This window comes from Zeus faber (assembly GCF_960531495.2).
Source record: "Zeus faber genome assembly, chromosome: 11".
Taxonomy (NCBI): Eukaryota; Metazoa; Chordata; class Actinopteri; order Zeiformes; family Zeidae; genus Zeus; species Zeus faber.
Window position 1 is genome coordinate 31,158,344 of NC_137205.1, and position 20,407 is coordinate 31,178,750.

The following is a 20,407-nucleotide window of genomic DNA, read 5'->3' on the forward strand; positions in this document are numbered from 1 at the left end:
CTATTTTTTATGCAAGCTGTTGCCGACACTGCAATCTATCCTTCTCTCCATCCATCCGTTAAGTTTCACTTTTTTCCAGCCTTCGTTGCTTGAAAAGCAGGGTATGAATCTACCTTTTAAAGGTAGTTATTGTATAAAAACCTAAGAAAATGCATCGTCAAGCACCTACAGTGCCTGCGAAGTGTTTCAAAAACACAAGTTTGTTTTGTTTTTTTTAACTGCAGCCACAAGACTAAGCTGAGCCTGGCACTCTGCGTTAAAAAAATCATATTCAACTTCAATAAGGATCATTAGTACTATTACCCTTATTACTAATGTTATTATGGACTGCTATTATCATTGTATGCCACTCTTTGACTGGCCCGCATAGTCCACTACTGTAATTAATGTATGACATGATTGCCATCACTGATGTTACATATATATTATTTTTATATTGCAATACTGTAACTTGTACTTACCAAAGAACTGCTATTGACCATATTGGGATCGCTAGTTAACTGTGTACATAAACAGTCTACATATGTGTTATTTCTTATTTCAATTTAATTTGTTTCTCTTTTTCAAATGCACTGTTTTTTTTGTTGCTCTTTCGCCTGAATTTCGATCAATAGTCTCATTTACTGAAGTAGAAATGTCACTGATACATCACTTTGACTAGAGTCATGTGTCAGGACATTCGTACTTTCGCGTCGTACTGAGTACTGGGTTCCACCACCGGCATCTTCCTGGAGAAATTATGAAAACGGCAGCATTGGTGACTGAGTGCAATACATTTTATTTAAAATAGTAAAAATATTACAAAAAAATAAACCTTGATATACTGTAGTAAAGAAAAGATTGCTGGTGAAATGTATATTTTTAATACATTCCCAAATAATTCGAAAATTTCTATTGCCTGTTAAGTCAAATCTGCATATAGTGAACTTTATTTAAACAGCATATAAAATAAATCATTGCAGCAAGGCTGAGTTTCAAACTTCCAAAAACGGTTCTATTTTACATGTCAACATCTTACCGGAGAATTAGATATATATCAGCTCACCAACAGCCCTTTGTGATTCAATAAATTGATTTACAAGAATGTAAAGCTGTAAAAAACAAACAAAAAAAAAAAAACATGATTAATCCAATAAAAACAAATTACGATACACAAAGAAAATGCACGCACTATACTATCATATATTACAAATGTATATTAGATCAAATTAGAGTACTTTCAAACAAAGTACAAAAATGTGCCATTTAATTTACAAAACAAAATCTGCACTGACGGTGGAGTCCATACAAAGTTAAATCCTTCACCAGTCGTTCATTTCACCCTTTTACCAACATCACCCAATTTAAATATTCTGCTTTTTTTTTTTTTAATCCTGTTCAATGTTGTGATTCGACTCAGTTACGTGGTTTGAAGATCAGGAACACGGGGGGTGTTTGCCACACACACACACACACACACACACACACACACACACACACACACACACACACACACACACACACACACACACACACACACACACACACACACACACACACACACCAGTTTCTAATGATAAATTCTGCCTAAACTCACTGGTAACGGTGACCGGCAATAATTAAAGGTAAAAATGTAGAAAAGTGAAGGCTTTTTGTCCCCCCCCCTCCTCCTTTCCTCTCCGTTAAGTTTGCAGAGCCCAGGAGCTGCATGTTTTAGGGGAAGTCTTGGGCGAGCTGCTGCAGGGAGGTCCTGGGGATCCCGAGGTGGATGGCGTGGAGGTAGTGCAGGAACCTGGAGGGGGAAGAGGAGGAGGTGGTGGTAAGGAGTCGTCACTTTTCAAAGATCAGGATTAAACCTGGTTTCCATTTTCACTTTGAGTCTTGTTCCTTTGAACACAAGAAAACCTCCTGTTGCAGCCGCTTTAATGTCCCTTCTACTTTCTACTTGTCCGCCCCCTAAAGCCCCCTCTCCATAGGAATGAATGGACTTCCGGTTTGTCGTTGCCGTTTCTAGAAATCGGTGCAGAGCGTGAAGGCTTCTCGACGGAGGCCGGACACCCATGATGCAATGCGGTTTTCGGTTGGAGTTTCAAGGCGGCTCCACATCCGGCTCTGGAAGCTGAGCGCCCCCTCACTTCCTGCCAGAGGCAACTCCAGACCAAACTTCCCGGCTGGTGGCGCAGGCTTACCTTCGTTTGACTTTGCCGTGTTCTTTGAGCTGCTCCGAGCGGCAGATGGTGCGCAGGGTCGGCAGGTATTCCAGGGACACCTCCGCCCTGTTGCCCAGGATAGCCAACGGCCCCTCGGAGAGCAGGCTGTCGGCCAGCTCCACCCGCTTCTGGAGGAGCCTGGGACCCACAACAACAACCACCGTTAAAATGTGCTTCGTCAATAAAGGTTTTTGATAATATTTTTTTTGTAAACGAAAAAGTAATCTGTAGGTCATTATTTTTTAATCAATAACACTTAAATCTTCTGGAAAACAAGGAGCTCACATCAGTCAGACAGTCTACATATTATATAAAAAATGGTTGAAAACTACATTTTATCAGTTTTTTTTTTTTAATTACTATTAATTAATTAAGCTTCATACGTTTTTCATCGGTGGCAACAAGCGCTGAGTGAGGTTGTGCTACAGTATGAACAGTTGTAAATGATGGAGACCAACATTTTGAGCTTTTCCATTGCAAGAATAAATGACTTTGCAGTTGAACAGGTTCATCCAGTCGTCACTGCACATTATAACCATCAGGTTGTTATAATACAGTAAATTATGATGAAGTAAATAAGTTATTGAGGAACTACTTACTCTGGTTGGCAGGGCCCAGCGTGAGTCAGGCTGAAGTCTTTTTGATGTTCGGCCACAGGGAGGGTGAGCTGCAGCGCCGCCTCCACCCTCTCCTCCCCCTTCAGCTGCTGGGCCTCCCCCCAGGCCCCCTCCACCCCCGCCCTGCACCTCAGGAAGCTCAGAGCCTCCAGCTCCGCCTGGATCTCCACGCCGCGCTGGCCCTCCACGCCTCCGTCCCGGTCAAACTCAGAGCTGGGCTCGTCCACCATTCCGTCTTTGAGCCCCGCGCCAAACCCTCGCCGGCCGGCACCCCCCAGCGGCACGGGGCGGAGTCGCGAGGTGGAGGAGTCCATGAAGGACATGTCGTCCAGGAAGTCTGCGATGGAGCGCAGGCAGTGGGTGACGGGGACACTCACCGTCCTCTGCTGGGGGGTAAGCGGCTCCACCGGAACCTTCTCCACTTCGGGACCCGGAGTCTCCTCCACCTCCTGCTCCGTCTGGGAGGAAACGCCCGGGGCCTTGCAGAGCGAGAGGAAGCCATCTTCAGAGTCTGAGTCAGAGTGCAGCGGGTTCTGCCCGGGCTTGTTCTTCTTCATCCTTTTCGATACTTTCACCGGACTCTCCTCCGAGCCCTCGGCCACCTGCAGGACCTTGTCGGCGTCGGGCAGCGGGGCGTCGGGTTTTAAGCTTGCAGACGGCGGCTGGATTGACGGCTGCGGGCGGCGGGTGGGGATGGTTAGCTGTGAGACGGGTATGGGCAGGAGGGCGGCCATGTTGGAGTAGAGCAGGTCAACTCCGCGGCGCTTCCCGTCTGTCAGGAGCTCCCGGCATGCCGTCTCATTCTCTGGACACGGACTCTGTAGAGAGAGAAAAAAAAAAATGGAGACAATAGGGTTGGTGGACATTCCCAAACGCCAAAGTCCAATAATCAATCTCCTTCTGCATCAGTTGTTGCTGTTTTAAAATGTGTGGTCATCTCACTGTGAGCAGCTGCTGGACGCTCCCCTCCGCTCGGCTGCTCCACAGGCCCAGCATGCTCTCTGCACAGCCCGCGTCGCAGGGAGGGAGTTGAACAGCGGAAGCCTTGACCAGAGGCTCAGGCTTCTGTTCAGTATCTGATGAAAGACAGAATTTTTTTCAACATATAGAATGCAATCAAAATAACGGAGCGTCGCCGTTATGCACTGATTACGGCTGGAAGACCGGTCCCGATCTATACCTGATCTCAGGTACAGGTGCCGCACAAGCAGACACCTTTACTTTCAGAGTCTTACTAAGTATTGATAACACACTTAGTACTTTATTTTCATTTGGTGAACGTCTGCGCTAATACGGGAAATTTAACTCAATGTTTTTATGTAGGTTTTATTTCTATACATTTTTTTTTTTTTCTTAAGCAAAACGACGGTGGGCAAGTAATGTTTCTGTGTCCCCCCAAACACTGATAACAGGGACAACCCTGGTCAGAATGTTAACCAACCCTTTAAAGCTGTTAAATTAGAAATTCTCACCAGTCTGATGTAAAGTGAGCCAGAGCTGCTCTTGTATATCTAGTACTAAGCTGCATCAACTCAAGTGTTATTGTGTGTGTAGTGTTCCAAGTGTTATGTTATTTCAACTGTTTTGTGCCATTGTTCCAATTAATTAGCACTTGCTCAATTAATTAATAGTTAAACTTTGTTGTTATGTTATTTCATTTCCAACACTCCCTGACTAGAGTAGAAATACTGGATCATATCTAACAATAGAAACCTCCTCAGATCAGATCCCAGAGACTGAAACCGATCAGGTCTGTGGCCTGATGCGCATCCAACTGAGGCTCCCTGACGCCGTCAGAAAGTTTGAATCAGTGCTCTGGAGAAGCGTGCACGTACCAGCACGGTCAGACCGCTCTGGCGGCTCGGCCCCGCGTCGCCCCCCGGAGCTGCGGGTCCAGAACTGCAGCTGCAGCAGACTCTGCCGGATGTCGCAGCGGTTGAGACGCAGCAGAGCGCCGACGTCCCCCGTGTCCATCCTCACGTCCTCGGCCAAACACAGCAGCTGCAGGAAGCTGCAGGCGTTGACCTGGAGAGGAGGATGATCACAATACACTGACAGCCCTTCTCCACCAATGCCAACCTGTCACCCAACCCCTAAACTTGGGAACTTTCTCAAAACCGGTTTTCTTTTCGACGGGAAGAAAAGTCGAGAGAGCCACGTCATTACATCACTGTAGACGTCTGTATACGTCTCCGCCTTTCCATCAGGATGGGGGACAATTATCATTGTTATTAGGGGTCCAGCCCCTTGTTCAAGTTTGATCAATATCTATCTCAGATTAGTGAAAAACCATTGTAACTTTACCCGAAGTAGAAGAACGATTTGATTAGTTTCAGGAGCGGCCCGCTTGGTGACATCATCTGAAGTCAAGCAATCCAAGCTTGGTCTCTAGGAAGTCATCCGCATCCAGCGGCTTGCCGATGAAGACGGATAACTTGAGCTGATGCTGCATTTAAAGGAAACTCCAAAAAACTGTGACTTGTGCAGTCACAGAAGGCATCTTCACACCGCAGGAAGTTCTAACAACCTCTGCAGGAACAGACCCTTTCTTTTGTGTTGGCAATGCCTGATCCAGGGACGATCGTAACTGTTAAAACACCGCCCCTGAAGGATATTTAAACTGAACGACAGAAGAGGAACATTCAGTGACGCAAGTGCACGGTGATTGGTCACACACATGAGCATGACAAATACTCATGTGAAAAAACACATGAAAAATGTGATACTTCATTTAAAGTAAACATGTCTTTATTCATACGCAATTTATTTCCAAAAATGATCACGGCATTACGGAAACTGAAACCAATCGTACCTAAGACGACTAAACTGGACCCTGTGTATTGCTGCCTGCAATAATATTATGATAAAAATATAAAATTCAGTAATATTATTATTGATGCCTTATATTTCGTGGTGCACTGTTTGTTTTTTAATGAGGTCAGGTAATGAGCGGGACAGAACATGATAAACATCTATGTAAACGCTGTAAACAAGTTTAATATTATCATTATTATTTTCAATTGTGGTGAAAACCGGGACAAATTGGTGGTGAATGTTCACCACCAACATTCAATCAACATTCACCGCCAAATAGTCCCGTTTGTGCTCTGACTCAATAAAACATGATATATTTTACAATATGTCCACTTGAGAGCTCCACGGACCACATTTTACATTCATTAATTCTGTTTGCTGAAGCGGAATTTTTTATTTTTTATTTTTTAAAAAGGGCAGTCACAATGTTTTGGTTGGGCTCGCTTGTCCCTGCCCCTGACATAAGCGGTTCTTGGTTCTAATCCAGCAGTGAAGTGGTGCCATTCTGGAACCAGTTCTCCGGTTCCAGAGCCGCTTCTTTTGCTGTCGAAATGTGAAGAACTGGTTCCAGATTAGGCACCAGCGCCGAACCAGCCCTTGTAATAATGCCTTGGTGGAAAAGGGGTATGAGTGGACCCGTTTCTTCAGTAAAAAACAATGAAATTAAATCTAGCATCTCAAGCACCAAGGGGATAAAAGCTAAACCGTAATGTTTCAGTTTTGTTTATGAATCTACCACTTACCACTGAGGGTGTTTTGAAATGAATCTCTTCAAAGCTGCCGTCAAACATGGTGCTGAAATTTGGATCTGATAAGAAAAACAAATAAATAAATATTTGATAGAAGTTATAGGAGATCCAGAAATAGCATACAGAACTTACTAAAATATATGCTTTGTTTCCCCCCAAATCATGTTTTATTTGCCTCATGACAATAAATAATGAATTAGCAAGACAATAAATAATATTTATTGCCTTGAGACAAACCTTGGGGAGATGAGGCAGACCTAAGAGAATTAATTCTATAATTTATTAAGAACAATTTTAACACCCACAAAACTGTGTTATTATGGCAGGCAAAGCCAATTTCCAATTTCCATTTAAATCTCCGTCTACATCACTGGGACGTAGTTTCCCAAATGAGGAGCATTGTTTTCATGAACCTTTATCTCGCTGATTTCTTAAAAAAATAAAAAGATTTAAAAAAAAATAGCTTCAACACAACACTCTCTCCCCGTGGTACTGACCGCTGGTGGTGAGGATAACCGGTCGCTTGGTGGTCATCATGAAGGTCTTAATGGCGGCCAGGAAACCAGAGTCCTCGTCAAAGATGACGTCCACTTCCTCGAAAAGGATGAGCGACGTAGCCGACTTCTTGCTCTGCTCTTCCCCGGAGGAATCCTTACGGGTTATGGTGGAGGAGGCGGCAGCGGGAGGTGTTTTCACCGCGGGCTCCTGGGACTTGAGGAGAAACCCTTTCTGCTTCGAGGCTTCCTTGGGAGCCACTAAGGAGAAAACAAAAAGAATAAGAACAGATATTTATACATTGATCATCCACAACATTAAAACCAGTGACAGGTGAAGTGAATAACATGGATCATCTGGTTCCAATGGCACCTGTCAAGGGGTGATCCATCCATCCATACATCATCAGTTGGTTGCAATTTGCAAACTCACTGCTAGATGCCACTAAATCTTACTAATCGTCCTGAAAGAGATCCACTAGAATACTGAGAAAAATGGCATAACATTTAAAATGACTGAAAGTCAGAAAAATAACTGTAAAAAAAAAAAAAAAAAAAAAAAAATTTTTATATATATATATATATATATATATATATATATATATATATATATATATATATATATATATATATATATATAAAAGCGGCAATACGCAAACCTGAAAAGTATTTAATTTGCCCTGAAAATCAATACTAGCACATATTTGTTGCAGCAGCTCCGTTGACAGTATGAGAAATGTTCCTTTTTCCTTTTATTATTATTTAAGAGCCCGCACCAATGACCTTATGTGTTACTATTCACATTTAAGATAACACTTTTATTAATGTCTTTATAGTTTAGCTTTATTAATTATCTGAGGTAAATTCAGAAAATAATAAATAAGGCTGTTCTCAACTCTCAGAACTGACATCACTGGTCAAAGTGCAGATATTCCAAATTGAATATTAGGAAACCGTTTCATGTGAATTAGAGTATTAGGTAGAAACATGTAATGAACTGGATGATTCTATCAACTGGTTTCAGAACACCTTCAGCTCAGATCACAGTTCAAGTGATAATAATTTTATTTTTATCAGAAACGTTAAAAACAATATATTTTACCTGTCTGCTTGGGCTTGCTTGAGGTGGCAGGCTGTCCGATTTTGAAGAATTTGGCGAGGGAGGTGGGGGCCAGGCCACCTCTCTTGGTGCCTCTGGGGGACTGGGGGGGCTTCCTGGGGGAGGAGACCACCCTGCGAGGAGAGTTCACTTTTTCTGAGGGATGACAGAAAACCATGTGAGGATCATAAATCATACAGTAGATGAATATAATACAAAACATAAATTAGCATACAGGTACATAAACTGTAGATCTCATTAACATGCTGTGAATGACATCACATTCCACACTTCAAAGTCATTCAACGCATAGCTACTGATCAAATGCCCATGTCAGAATGTAGTTTTCGTACTGGGGGAGGGTCCGGAGCGGGCGGAGCCAGCGCCGTAGCTGTTGAAGTAGGACGGCTTGTGGCTGTTGATGCCCTGGATGTCCACCTGGTGGGACTGGGTGGCCTCCCTCAGCTGGGACATGATGAGACGCCCGCTCCGCTGGGACGAGGCGTTCACCTCAAACACCTGGAGGAGGAAGGACACGAGGTGAGCGGAGGCCCGCCTAGGTGGGTTGGCCCCGCCCAGGAAGGAGGAGGAAGGACACGAGGAGAGCGGAGGCCCGCCCAGGTGCACGGCGTTTACCTGCGAGCACATACTCCCGCTTACCTTGAAGCCCAGCTCATGGGCGCAGGCGTAGACGGCGGCCGTCTTTCCCACGCCGGCCGGCCCGGTGATGAGCAGCGTGTTGCACAGCGAGTCGTCCACGCCCAGCGAGTCTTCGTTGGCACAGTCCCAGTCAGAGTCTGAACACAGAGCAAGGTCACGGTACAAGGTCAGAACAGCAAGGTATCGCGGCTAGAAGCCAAGACATACCTCCCTTTTAAAAAGGTATTTTCAGGATGATGCAAATAACCATTTATAGACGTCGATGCATGGACGGGTATGAGGAGGTGAAGTTAAAAGGGCACCACAGTCCACCATCATTTAAAGTGGCGATCCATAAGATGTCTGTGTTGGGTGGAATACACTCCAAGTCACAGAATTCCACTGGAAACTGCAACGTTGTTTTTTTTGTTTGTTTGTTTTTTTAAATATGCAGGTTTCCCTTCATCTTCACTAAAAGACGGCACTTTCTTTTCTCCAAAGTTTTCTTCAGGTGAATTTATTAATTTCATTTTGTCGTGGTCACTTGATTTGGTGGGGATAGTTTTTGTGCACGCTCTTCCACATTTTACTGACCATCATGCTGCATTATCAGTTTCACCGCGGCTGCCTTTCACTTCTTGTGTGTGGCGGACCCCGCCACAAACAATGAAAACCACACACACACACACACACACACACACACACACACACACACACACACACGCACACGCACACGCACACGCACACGCACACACACACACGCACACACACACACACGATGAATTTTAAGAAATGAATCTTACTGATTTTTAGATCTTACAAGTGGAAATGAAAGTCGTGTGTGGCGAAAGAGAATTGTTTGCATTGTTAAAACCCTTTGACAAAGAGAACAGTGCAGGTTTCCCTTCTCTCACCGTTGCCACCGTCCTCTCTTTCGCCCTCGCTCTGCTTCTTGCTCTCCTCCCTGCTCTCCTCCCGGGCAGTGCGGAGCTTCCATTCCTTCAGCCAGCTGCAGAAATGCGACAGATCAGACGGCTTTGTCCCCAAAATCTCAGTATAATACGGATCCAAGACAACAGATCCAGTGTTTTCTTTTTTTTTGTTAAAAAGGTAAATTTGTTATTTTTATATTTTTGCATCTCAAAAACATGAAAACGCCTCCGTCTTCCAAAAGAAAATTTAATGCTGCTGCACAATTTAGTTGTCAGAGCATTTGTACGTGTACAATAATGGAACGTTCTTTTTAAGCGAGCGCTGGTATTTGACTGGCGTTTCGATTGACAAACCACTCTGCGTGCCAACTGAATATAAGAAGTTAAATGTGACCTGTGCAGCTTCCGGACGGAGGCGGTGTTGCCGACGACGTCGCCGGAATGCTGCGGCTGGTACTTCTCTGTCCACAGCATCTCCTCCCTCATCACATCTGGAAAACGCACACAAAAAATAAAATACAAAATACAGAATGATGGCTCGATATTAATCATATGTGAATCGAATGTGCCTGGAGTGTCATTTATCTTGGGATATTTCGAGGATCCAGAAAGTCAAAGTGAAATTATTAAAAACACATTATTAAAATATATATATAAAAATATGATGAGTATCGTGTCATCATTTTGTCCAAGATCAGCATGAGCAAAATTCAGAAATGTATTTCATTTTAAAATAAATTTGTTTTTTATCTTCCTGACATTGCAGAATGTTGACATTGCAGTCGCTTTGGGTACAAGTAACCCCTTTGGCGAAATACATTACATCAAATACATAAATTATATTAACTATTCCCATGAGTTCATTTTGAAACAGTAGCTGTTATCACCTCACTTCAACAGCATCCAGTCTAGAACAGTGACAGCGTCTAGAAGCAGATTCAGGTTCTCTGTAAGTGGATGCAATTAAATGGCATCTTCGCATGTTGCCAAAGGATCCCAGAACCAAGGTTGATTGGCACAAGTTTTTGGGGGACAGTTTGAGACCAGACTGGTTCCTGTGTGTACACTTCACTTCAAGCTGCCAGCTTTTGCTATTAAAATATTTGTTCAAAATAACTCTTGAATGTGACGTTCAATGCAGAAGTTGGTCTGTTGACACGGATAACAAAACAGGTATTTCCTAGGTGGCTTTCTTACCTTGCGTCACAACGCCCCCTGCTGGAGGAGAGTCATCGAGCTCGATCACAGCGGCATCCTGGGAAACGACAGAAGGTGTCTCTGGCAGAGGTTTGACTTTCTGCTGCTCCTCCTCCACCCTGCGTCTATGGGCGCGGCTCGTTCGGGCTCCCCTCCTGGGGGCCTCGAGTTCGGGCGTGGAAATGCCCGCCTCCTCTGACCTGATGGATCTCTGTTTCTTGGCAACCTTCCCTGACGTTTCACCTTCATCCACTCTCTTCCTCTTCGCCCCAACGGGTTCCACTGGTGCCGGTGTGCCAGTGACTTTAGGCACAGCGTTGGTTTAAAAAAAAAAAAAAAAAAAAAGAAAGAAAGAAAAAAGGAATAGCCATAATGATTAAATAAATAAATGAAAATTTTTTTGGCTGGTTCACCCCCTTTACCACTTGTTCCCCAATTATTTGAGGCTACCGTTCATCTTTCCAAGGCCCACAAATTGACCTTTTTCCACACTGGTGATCATATCTTTTCAAAGAGCAAGCAGAGTTTAAAGAAATACTCCTGTTTTAGGGGGAATTAAATGTTTGACTCGATGTTAGCTTAGGGCATGGCTGCAGGGGGAATCAATTAGCCTAGAGCCTGTGAAATCAGGGAAATACAACTTCCAGCATCTGAAAAGCGGCGTTATTTAAGCAACACAGGTACTCCTCACTTAACGACCTACCTGTTTAACGACTGTTCAGACTTACGACCAGCTCTCTGACCAGTCTGTATTGTACGCTGCTTACAATACTGCGGCGTGCACAATGTTTTGGCGTCAAGCATCTCATCACCGTTTTCAGGCTCAGTCTCGTTCCCGCAGTCTGTCAGTATTCACTACACTAGCGTTCGCAATCGCCACGCCCCCTTACCATGAAATAACACGGGTCCTTGCTTATCGACCAAGTCACTTAATGACCTGGTCCTAGGAATGGAACTCGGCTGCTAAGTAAGGAGTACCTGTACATCTTGCTGGGTTATGATGAGTGGGAAAAAAAAAAAAAAAAAAAAAAAAACATTTCATAGTCTCGATTAAACGTGTTGGTGCTGTGGGGTCTCCAGTTCAGTCAGCTGAGCTCAGAATTTCAGTTCGTACCTGGCAACCTCAAACTCACTACATCTTGCTTCTTTATGAACAGTGAAAATAAAATCATAATAGTTTTTTTTTTGTTTTTTTTTTTAAATGCAGCTCCATTCTGAAAATTTTTTTTTGTTTTACACACAACCACTTATCCATCTGCTGGACGATGTGATTATCAGCAAATGCGGTTATAAATATAAGTTGAATAAAGTTATATAACATATGATCCAGGTGATGTATCCCCGACCTGAGGCTGCACACAGCAGCAGGTGGTCGCTGCGCCTCTCCAGGAAGCGAGTGAGGAACCTCTGGGAAGGGAAGGTCGGGTTGGATGCGCTGATCTCATCCATGAGGAGCTGCCTGACATGTTGAGAGAGCTCCGTCCTCCAGCCAGAACCCTAGGAACAGGACATAGACCGTCACAGCTGAAAAGGTGACTTATCACAGAATATGTCTGGGGCAAACATCTGATACCAAAAACCACAAGAAGAGGAGATCATTTTGTAGAGTTGTCAGATTGCACAATCATATGTTGACATCCAAATGCAGGGGAATTTTAAACAAATGCAATTGATGAAATAATGTGAATTAGGTGCATTTGCATCATTTGGGTTGAGGAAAATTAACTGTCCACCCAAATTTCTATCTTCAATGCCAATAAATGGTAATTTTTCCAAAAGGTGGATGGGTGCTAGATGGATTACTGTTATTAGCTTATTCTACAATAGTGGCACAAAATATATATTATTAATGGCAAAAAATGAAACACCCATGTAATGAATTTAATCTCCAATTATGGCAATTCCCAAAGTTCAGCAACTGTACATTGAGTGAAAATGATCTCCGTGACAGTCCGGTACAAATACAGTCAGCAAAAGCGTACTGTTGACGAAGATCCCCTAAAGCATGTAAACATACCTTTTCACGGAACGCTCCGGAACACGGTTCTGTCTTCATACAAAACAAGCCTTTGAGAGCGGGAAGCAGCTGGGAAGAGGTGCGGGTTGGACCGTCCTTCAGAGGCCGCAGTAAAGACGACTCGGGCCACGGTAAACACCACAGGGGGCAATCTGTCGGATTAAAGTCAGAGGCACAAGGCGAGCAGAAGAAATATCATTTCATGATCTAAATAGGCCTTGAACCTATGTCAAGGTTTGTGTTTGTAACATACTTTATTCAATTACAAATCAGTGTTTCCCCCTCCGTTTGGTTTTCAGACCTGGTGGTAGACCCTGAAGAAGCCCTAAACAAATGAGGTGCGCGGGACGGCATATTGTTATGGTCGTCTGCAATTTATATTTGGGTTGAAATTTTTGTTTGCACCGTATATTCAAGTCTTAAAACAAAGTGATCACAAGGAGAGGACACACACACACACACACACACACACACACACACACACACACATGGACTCCACCAGACTCTGAAGGTGTCCTGTGGTATCTGGCACCAAGACGTTAGCAGCAGATCCTTTAAGTCCTGGAAGTTGGAGGTGGGGCCCCCATGGATCGTTCTTGTTGTTCAAGCACATCCCACAGATGCTCCATCAGATCGGACCTTAATACCACCCATCCGCATGATGTAGAAGAAAAGGTGATTCATCAGACCTCCACCTTCTTCCATTGCTCCATGGTCCAGTTGTGACGCTCACGTGTCCATTGTAGGAGCTTTCAGGGGTGGACAGGGGTCAGCATGGACACTGACTTCACTCCCCACGTGCATCAATGAGCCTTGGGCCCCATGACCCTGTCGCCGGTTCCCTGGTCGTCCTTCCTTGGAGCACGTTTGGTAGGTAGTAACCACTGCGTAGCAGGAACAGCCACAAGACCTGTGGTTGTGGAGATGCTCTGACCCAGTTGTCCAGCATCACAATGTGCTCCTTGTCAAAGTGGCTCAGATCCATACGCTGCTTCAACACATCAACTTCAACCACTGACTGTTAGTTGCTGCCTGATATATTCCTATAATAATAATAATAATAAATAACAGTATATACATATATATAATAATATATCTCAGCCCTTGACAGGTGCCATGGGAACAAGATGAGCATTTTTATTCACCTGTCAGAGGTTATAATGTTGTGGCTGATTGGTGTTAATCATAGCAATGATTGTTATTATTTGTTTTCTTATTTCTTCACAAGCTATATTATTGGATTGTATTGTATGTTTATTGTTATCTGATTGTATTGTATAACATTAAAAAAACATGTATTTTCTGTCTTGATAGATGGTAAAACCATTCCATAAAACAAAAATAATAATGTAGCCCGTGCCTGGTTGCGTTTGCAGCACGTGCACCACGGTCTGGAAGGAGGAGCAGGACAGGGAGTAGGCCTCCCGGGTGGCCGTCGTCTTGGCGATCTGCTTCCGGAAGGAGTCGGGGAGGCCGCTCTTCAGGAAGTCCCGTCGCGCTCGGAACTGCTCGTCGTCCTGGGAGTTCTCAGAGCTGTCGCGGCTGCTCTCGATGAAGATGGACACCACAGCTGCCTTGGGCTTCCTATCCAGGACCAGGGGGGACGCTTTGGACGCTAAGAGGATATAAATTGAAGGAGTAACGGGTAAAAAAAAAGAAAAGAAAAAGAAATGTGATATGATTCAATGTCATTGTTCCATTTTGTGAATCAATTTGAAAACCAATAGATACTTTGTTTTGGAAGTTATGCAACCATTTACCACCAAAATTAAATATTGTTACTCTAGGTGTCACTAGAGTCACAAATGTATTCATTTGTCATTTTTGTTATAATTGGAAACACTGATATATATATTAAAAATAAATAAAATAAAATGTACTTTCAATTTAAATGTTTTTACTTTTTTTTTTTTAATGCAAGTTCAGGAAAAAAATGTTTACCTTGTTTACAGAAAAATAAAGAGACTTGATTTCAGATTAGAATTTGTTGTGTGAAAGGATTTCGTAATGCACATCGGATGGTAAGCTGAAAAGTTATGTATAAAATGTCAATATGTCGATGTAGAAACGTATTGTAATCAAAATAATCTTGAGATCCAGCCCTGAAAGGGAAAAATGCAACGCTCAACTTTAATATGAAAATCCTTCTTGTTTTTTATTTTGTTTGCGCTACCGGGGGGCGTCCTGGTCTCCTTGCTGCCAGGTTTCCCCAGGACGTCGTTCAGGCTGCGTAGTACTTTCTGGGGCTTCGCCTTCTGCCGTGCCACCTCGTGGTCATCCTCCACAAAAATCACTGCATCCTAGTGCAAAATACCTTCCAGTTAGTTACTTCGTACAAAGCTAAAACGTACAAAATAACTCAGAACAAACCAGCTATTGTAGGGAAAGGCCTAATGGCTGAGTTGAGACAAATGATCAGTTAACCCAAATGTTTTATGTTTTTTGCCGGTCAATGGCTCTTCTTCATTAGGCAGAAGTGCTATATCACACTATTATAGACTTATACTATACTAGTTAAATGAAAAATGACTGACATTGACTTGCATGATGGATAATAAGCTTTTAACTGCACCTCATCTTCGTTGTAGCTCTTCTTGAGTTGGGAGCGTGCAGACCGCCGCACGGCGCTCTTCTCCTCAGAGGAAGCCGCCTTACTCTGCTGCAGCACTTTAGCTTTCTCCACCAACTTCTTGGCCCTTTTCCTCTTCTTGGAGGCCTCAGACGTCTAAGAGGGAAACAATATCTTTAATATGGTGATTAAGTTAATTGTTGTGAGGCACTTCAGCGCCTTAAGTGAAGAGATATACTTACCTCTGCAGCCAAAGGACTGAGTATTTCGTAATCAGTACCCCTCCCCGACATGGAAACATCTTTACAAACTCTGATGAATTTCATTCTAAAGTGAAAGAAAATATATTTAAGATAACTTCAGTAGAACAGTAACACTAAAGGCAATTTGAAAAGATCTTACAGAATATAAATGGCAGGAAATCATGTGTGAATATATAGCCGCAGGCAGCAATACACGGGGTCCAGTTTAGTCGTGTTGGGTGTGTTTTACAGTTTTCCAGGATCTCTGAAACGCAGCAAGATTTTCTGGGTTTACACTGAACGTCGCATGGGCTCCCCCCGGTCTGTCGTCTCCTGGTTGCTCGTCTTGCAGAGCAACCACCATGCGGTCTGCCCGGCACAACCCCCCTGCCTTTAAAACAACGCCCATGTTTGCCTTTAAACCCAAACTTCTCATTGTTATCCCTCACCGTGTTGTCTGTGAAAATAGAGCTGCACTCTCAGTGACGGGTGGCCGTTTAGTGCCATGTTGGGCACGTCATTGATTTTTTTTTTTTCCTGAGATTACATTTTCAGTAAGTTTCCATGAAATACGAAAAGCATTGTATTTCTGTGAGTAATTACCATTGCACGGCTTCTATTTTTCCGACGCCTTGCTGGATCTTAAACACATTACTCAGTCGCACATTTCAGTGGTAACGAGTGGACACAGAATTTGTATAGAGTACTTTTGATTGTATTTTTTATTAATCCGGCAAAGTGATGGGGATTTAAAAGATCAATCTAACAGATCTACAGACATCTACCAGGTAAGAAGCTTTATAAATATACATGTAAATCGATGGCTTGGTAACTTCTAAACACTACAGAGTGACAGAGTCTACATCGCACACTGGACACGGTCCGACTGGACATTCTCAATCAGAACCTGTACATTTATAGTAAATAATATGATGAGGCCATAAAGTTTCTTACTGTAAATCTCATCTCGTTCATTTCAGAATGAGACGTGTGATGTGTCAGTTAACCAAGACCAAACAATTATTTCTGGTCAAAGTTGTTTGGTTTTTCACTAATATCCGCTCCGTATGTGGATGAGTTCGGATGAAACTTCAACCACATGGTGTTTGTGACAGTGCGGTTCAAACTACACACCCACGTGTTCGTGTTTTATGCCACAGTTAGTGTGCCAGATAGTTTTAGGCTTCAAAGTTTGGAGAATTTTTTCCTGGGGCTGGGTATTGGGCAGGATCTCACGCTACGATTCAATATTGAAGAGATGGCACAGGATATATTGAAGTTTTACTTTATACATCATGAGAATTGCTGCCAACTTTCCAGCTTACCGCCTGACGTGCACACCAAAATATATATATATTTTTTTACATAAAATGTAATATTTCAATGAATTTGTAACATTGTTTAATTTGTGTCTATTTAGTTTAAGTGGAAATAAAAGTCATAATACATCACCTGATTGGACTCCCTTTCTTGTTAGCTGGACCAACCAACTCCGCCTTAAATACTGTACGTTTGGACTTGTGTGTCTTTGGCGTGGACACCAGGAGAGGATCACCCTGGGCTGCCGCAGCCGCCTCGGACCTCTGCCGGCGCAGGGTCACCGGGGCGGGGGTGGCGGGTGCTGCCACCACCTCCTGCGCCTGCCTGGAGGGGGCTTCTCTCCTAGACCTCCTCACAGTTGGGCCCTCAGCGGCGGCGCCTGCTCCCGCCTCTGCCTCAGGTTCCTCCTGCGAGGCAGCTGCAGATGAGGGGACGATTTTGTTCTGTTGTTTTTTTGCTTTTCTCTTCCCCCGTCTCGCCGGTTTGGTCTTGGCTCCACCGTCATGTTCTGCTGGAGCTCCGGGTCGCTCTGCAGGCATCTCCACTATAATGTCATCGTCGTCGTTGTCCTCCTCCTCCTCCTCCTCCTCCTCCTGGTCCCCCGCATCTGGGGTCTTTCCAGGGCCCTTCTGCTTCTGCCGGCCCGGACCCTTCCCCGCCTTTATCCTGGCCCTTTCCGGGCTGGGCTGCTTGAAGGCCGCCATGAACTGCTTCCTCTCTGCCTGGCTGCATTTCAGAGTGGATTCACTCTCAACCACGGCGAGCTCCAGGTCCTCCTCTTGGAGAACCACATTGGATTTCCGCTTCACCACGACGCGAGGAGGGGAACCCTCTTGAAGGCAAGGCGACAAACTGGTACCCGCAGAACTCGGCGGCTCCTTCCTCCTGGTGAAGATGGAGGCCAATTTTCCCCTGGACTTCATTTTGGAGGAGACCGAATGCACCTCAGCCTGAAAGGTGAGTGTCCGCGGGGAGACCTCCAGACGAACGCTCCCGATGTTGTCGTCGATTTTAGTAATATCCGACTGGTCGGAATCAAGGTCATCCAGGACAATACATACGTCACCTTCGTACTTAGTCTCTTCCTCCTTCCCATCTCCTCCTTCGTTTTGACTTTGAAGGAATTCTTCAAAGGAGACCGTGATGGTGCTCGTGTCGACCTGAGAGGTTTCATCCACGTTGACCTCCATGCTTGCTTCACACAACGAAAGCTCTGACTCTTCTCTCTCGGGCTCTGGCGGCAGTTCCTTGTGCGGCCGCCTTTCCCTGGGGACGGTCGGAGACGGTCTCGTCCGCTTCCCCTTATCTTTTGAAAGTGCTATGGGCGACAGACCGTTACAGTTCAACCTGGGCTTACCCTTCGTGGGCCTAGCGCTTTTTGGGCTGCCGTCAAGAGGCTGCGTGACACTTAATGTTTCAGTGTTTCCCTCCTGTGCGGTCCTTCCCGCCATACAACCATCAGCACTAAGCTCAGCCAAAAGCACTGCCGTGTCGCTACCCAGGATCCCATGGGTGCTACTCGTCTGTCCGGAGTCTCTGACACCAGCCGTCTCCCCGTCATCTACACGGCTCCCCTCGTCCGAGGAACAAAAGGTCTCATTACTTTGGAGCCTCTTCCTCACTTTGCCGGGCTTTCTCCGTCTCTGGGAGGATTTGCCGCGCTCCTTCGTCGCTCCCTCCGGGGGGACCGGTTTATCCTTGGACCGAGGCCTTTGACAATCATCCTTCAACTGTTCCGGTGTGCCAGTCTTCTCCTTGAATGACGGAGGTTTTCGGCTGAAGTAGTCCATGATGTTGTTGGAACGGGGCGGCGAGAACGGCTTGTCGACAGACTTTGCCACGGGGGAGAAGTAGTTTGTGATCGTCTTGGCGACAGGACTGTCAACCCCATCTTTGCGAGATTTCTTGCAAGGCTGTGAAATCACATCGGTCAAAGAAGCTTGTGAACGAACAGTTAAACAAAAACTGACTCCAGAGTATGACAGGGTGTTCATTTTACACAAAGGCTATTATTTATTATTTTATTACCTGGGTGTCAAAGTCCTCGATAACAGAAGCCATTGCCACAACGCCAGCCATTATTTTCACAGACCTAACCGGAAAAGATAAGTTATTACAGTACGTTAATAGAGGTCGGAAATGACATTCGCACAGGGTAACACCAAATGACCGGCTGTCTGCAGGCATCGCAAAGTTGACTGAAGACTTAAGACATTTTAAGACACATTTGAACAAATGACTACATTTTGGACAACCAATGTCTATTATTCAATCAATTTTGCATGCAAGAACTAAATCAGGCTCTGTTTTTTGCTTCTGCAATGATTTGCCGATTTCCATCTGGGATTAACACATTTTTATCTTATCAAATATAGTACAGGGCAGAGGTGCGTATGACGGTAAGCGATGAACTAGATGATTCTATTTATTTTAGGTCATAAAGCAAAGTCATTGATTAGATACTGGAATAAATAAATAAGTAGGTATGTGGGTTCCTCTCTACAGGTAGAGCGAACCAGACCCATTTTGACAAATAAATAAAAGGAGATATCGATGCTTAAAATGTTAAAGTCAAAATTACCACTCCTCAGATTCAATGCTAAGACTATTTGTTACACCAAATCTAACACAGGTTAGACTTTAGGGACCTGCGGACACGCTGACATTGACATTTCGGTAATGGAAAGAAAGATGCAAAGGTTTCAGACGTTTGACGACACCGCAAACCCCAAACATAACATTGCAAATACAAGCGATTTCTGGATATGAAAACATGCGATTAGAGAGGGAAATTGCTTTTAGAGACAACATGACTTGGGCATCAGAAGATCAAGTATGGACAAATAAACATACACAGACAGACATACTGTACTGTGTATATTTATTTATGCATTTGTTTGGAAAGAACTTGTTTAATGTTTTCCTTTCCTGTTATTTCTTAAATGTGTGAAACCAATATACAATAAAAAGTTAAATCAATTAACTGATCCAGAACCTCAGTAGGAAACATTAAACTCTGGTCCCATTCAACACAAAGTGAACAGCCTTTCCCTTCAGAATGGGATCCAGTGCCACGATCAGTCTCCATCCCATCATTGATCTGAGGGTGATGTTTAGAAAACGGCTTTTTACTGAGAACCAACAATGTCAACACTGACGCTGTTCTTATCCACCTTTAGCATGACCTGCACCTGCTTTCTGAGTGTCCGCTCATGTCGTTTCACTGAGCTGTGTATTATTTTTATCCCGATGCAGTAGACTGTTTTCAACTGTTGTACCTAGTGTATTAATTGTATGTGTTATTATTATTATTGTTATTGTTGTTATTATTATTATTATTATTATAGGGTGCCAAGCAACACCAGGCAAAGGGGCTGCCGATGAAAACTAGCATTTTGGCTAACTCGGGTACATTTACACTTGTTTGGATGTTGTTGAACGCACACCTGTCCCTCTTCGAACAGATACAGAAATAAGCCCAGACACGGCGGGACAACTTGCCGGTCGGTGTTGCAGCGGGTCGGTCCGG

General features: G+C 44.1%; 1 protein-coding gene across 1 annotated transcript; it reads right to left on the reverse strand.

The window, feature by feature from the left end:
- Positions 1-820: 820 nt before the first annotated feature.
- On the reverse strand, positions 821-18,957 carry atad5a (ATPase family AAA domain containing 5a; the record flags this gene model as incomplete). Its single annotated transcript, XM_080010144.1, has 21 exons — positions 821-1,771; positions 2,169-2,327; positions 2,789-3,624; positions 3,749-3,882; positions 4,642-4,831; positions 6,364-6,428; positions 6,867-7,124; positions 7,966-8,118; positions 8,316-8,481; positions 8,623-8,759; positions 9,516-9,610; positions 9,928-10,024; positions 10,731-11,033; positions 12,077-12,227; positions 12,748-12,899; positions 14,108-14,362; positions 14,921-15,047; positions 15,320-15,472; positions 15,559-15,643; positions 17,011-18,791; positions 18,907-18,957. 21 exons carry the CDS (start codon positions 18,955-18,957, stop codon positions 1,693-1,695), a joined length of 5,427 nt encoding a protein of 1,808 aa, XP_079866270.1. The 3' UTR covers positions 821-1,692.
- Positions 18,958-20,407: the final 1,450 nt, after the last annotated feature.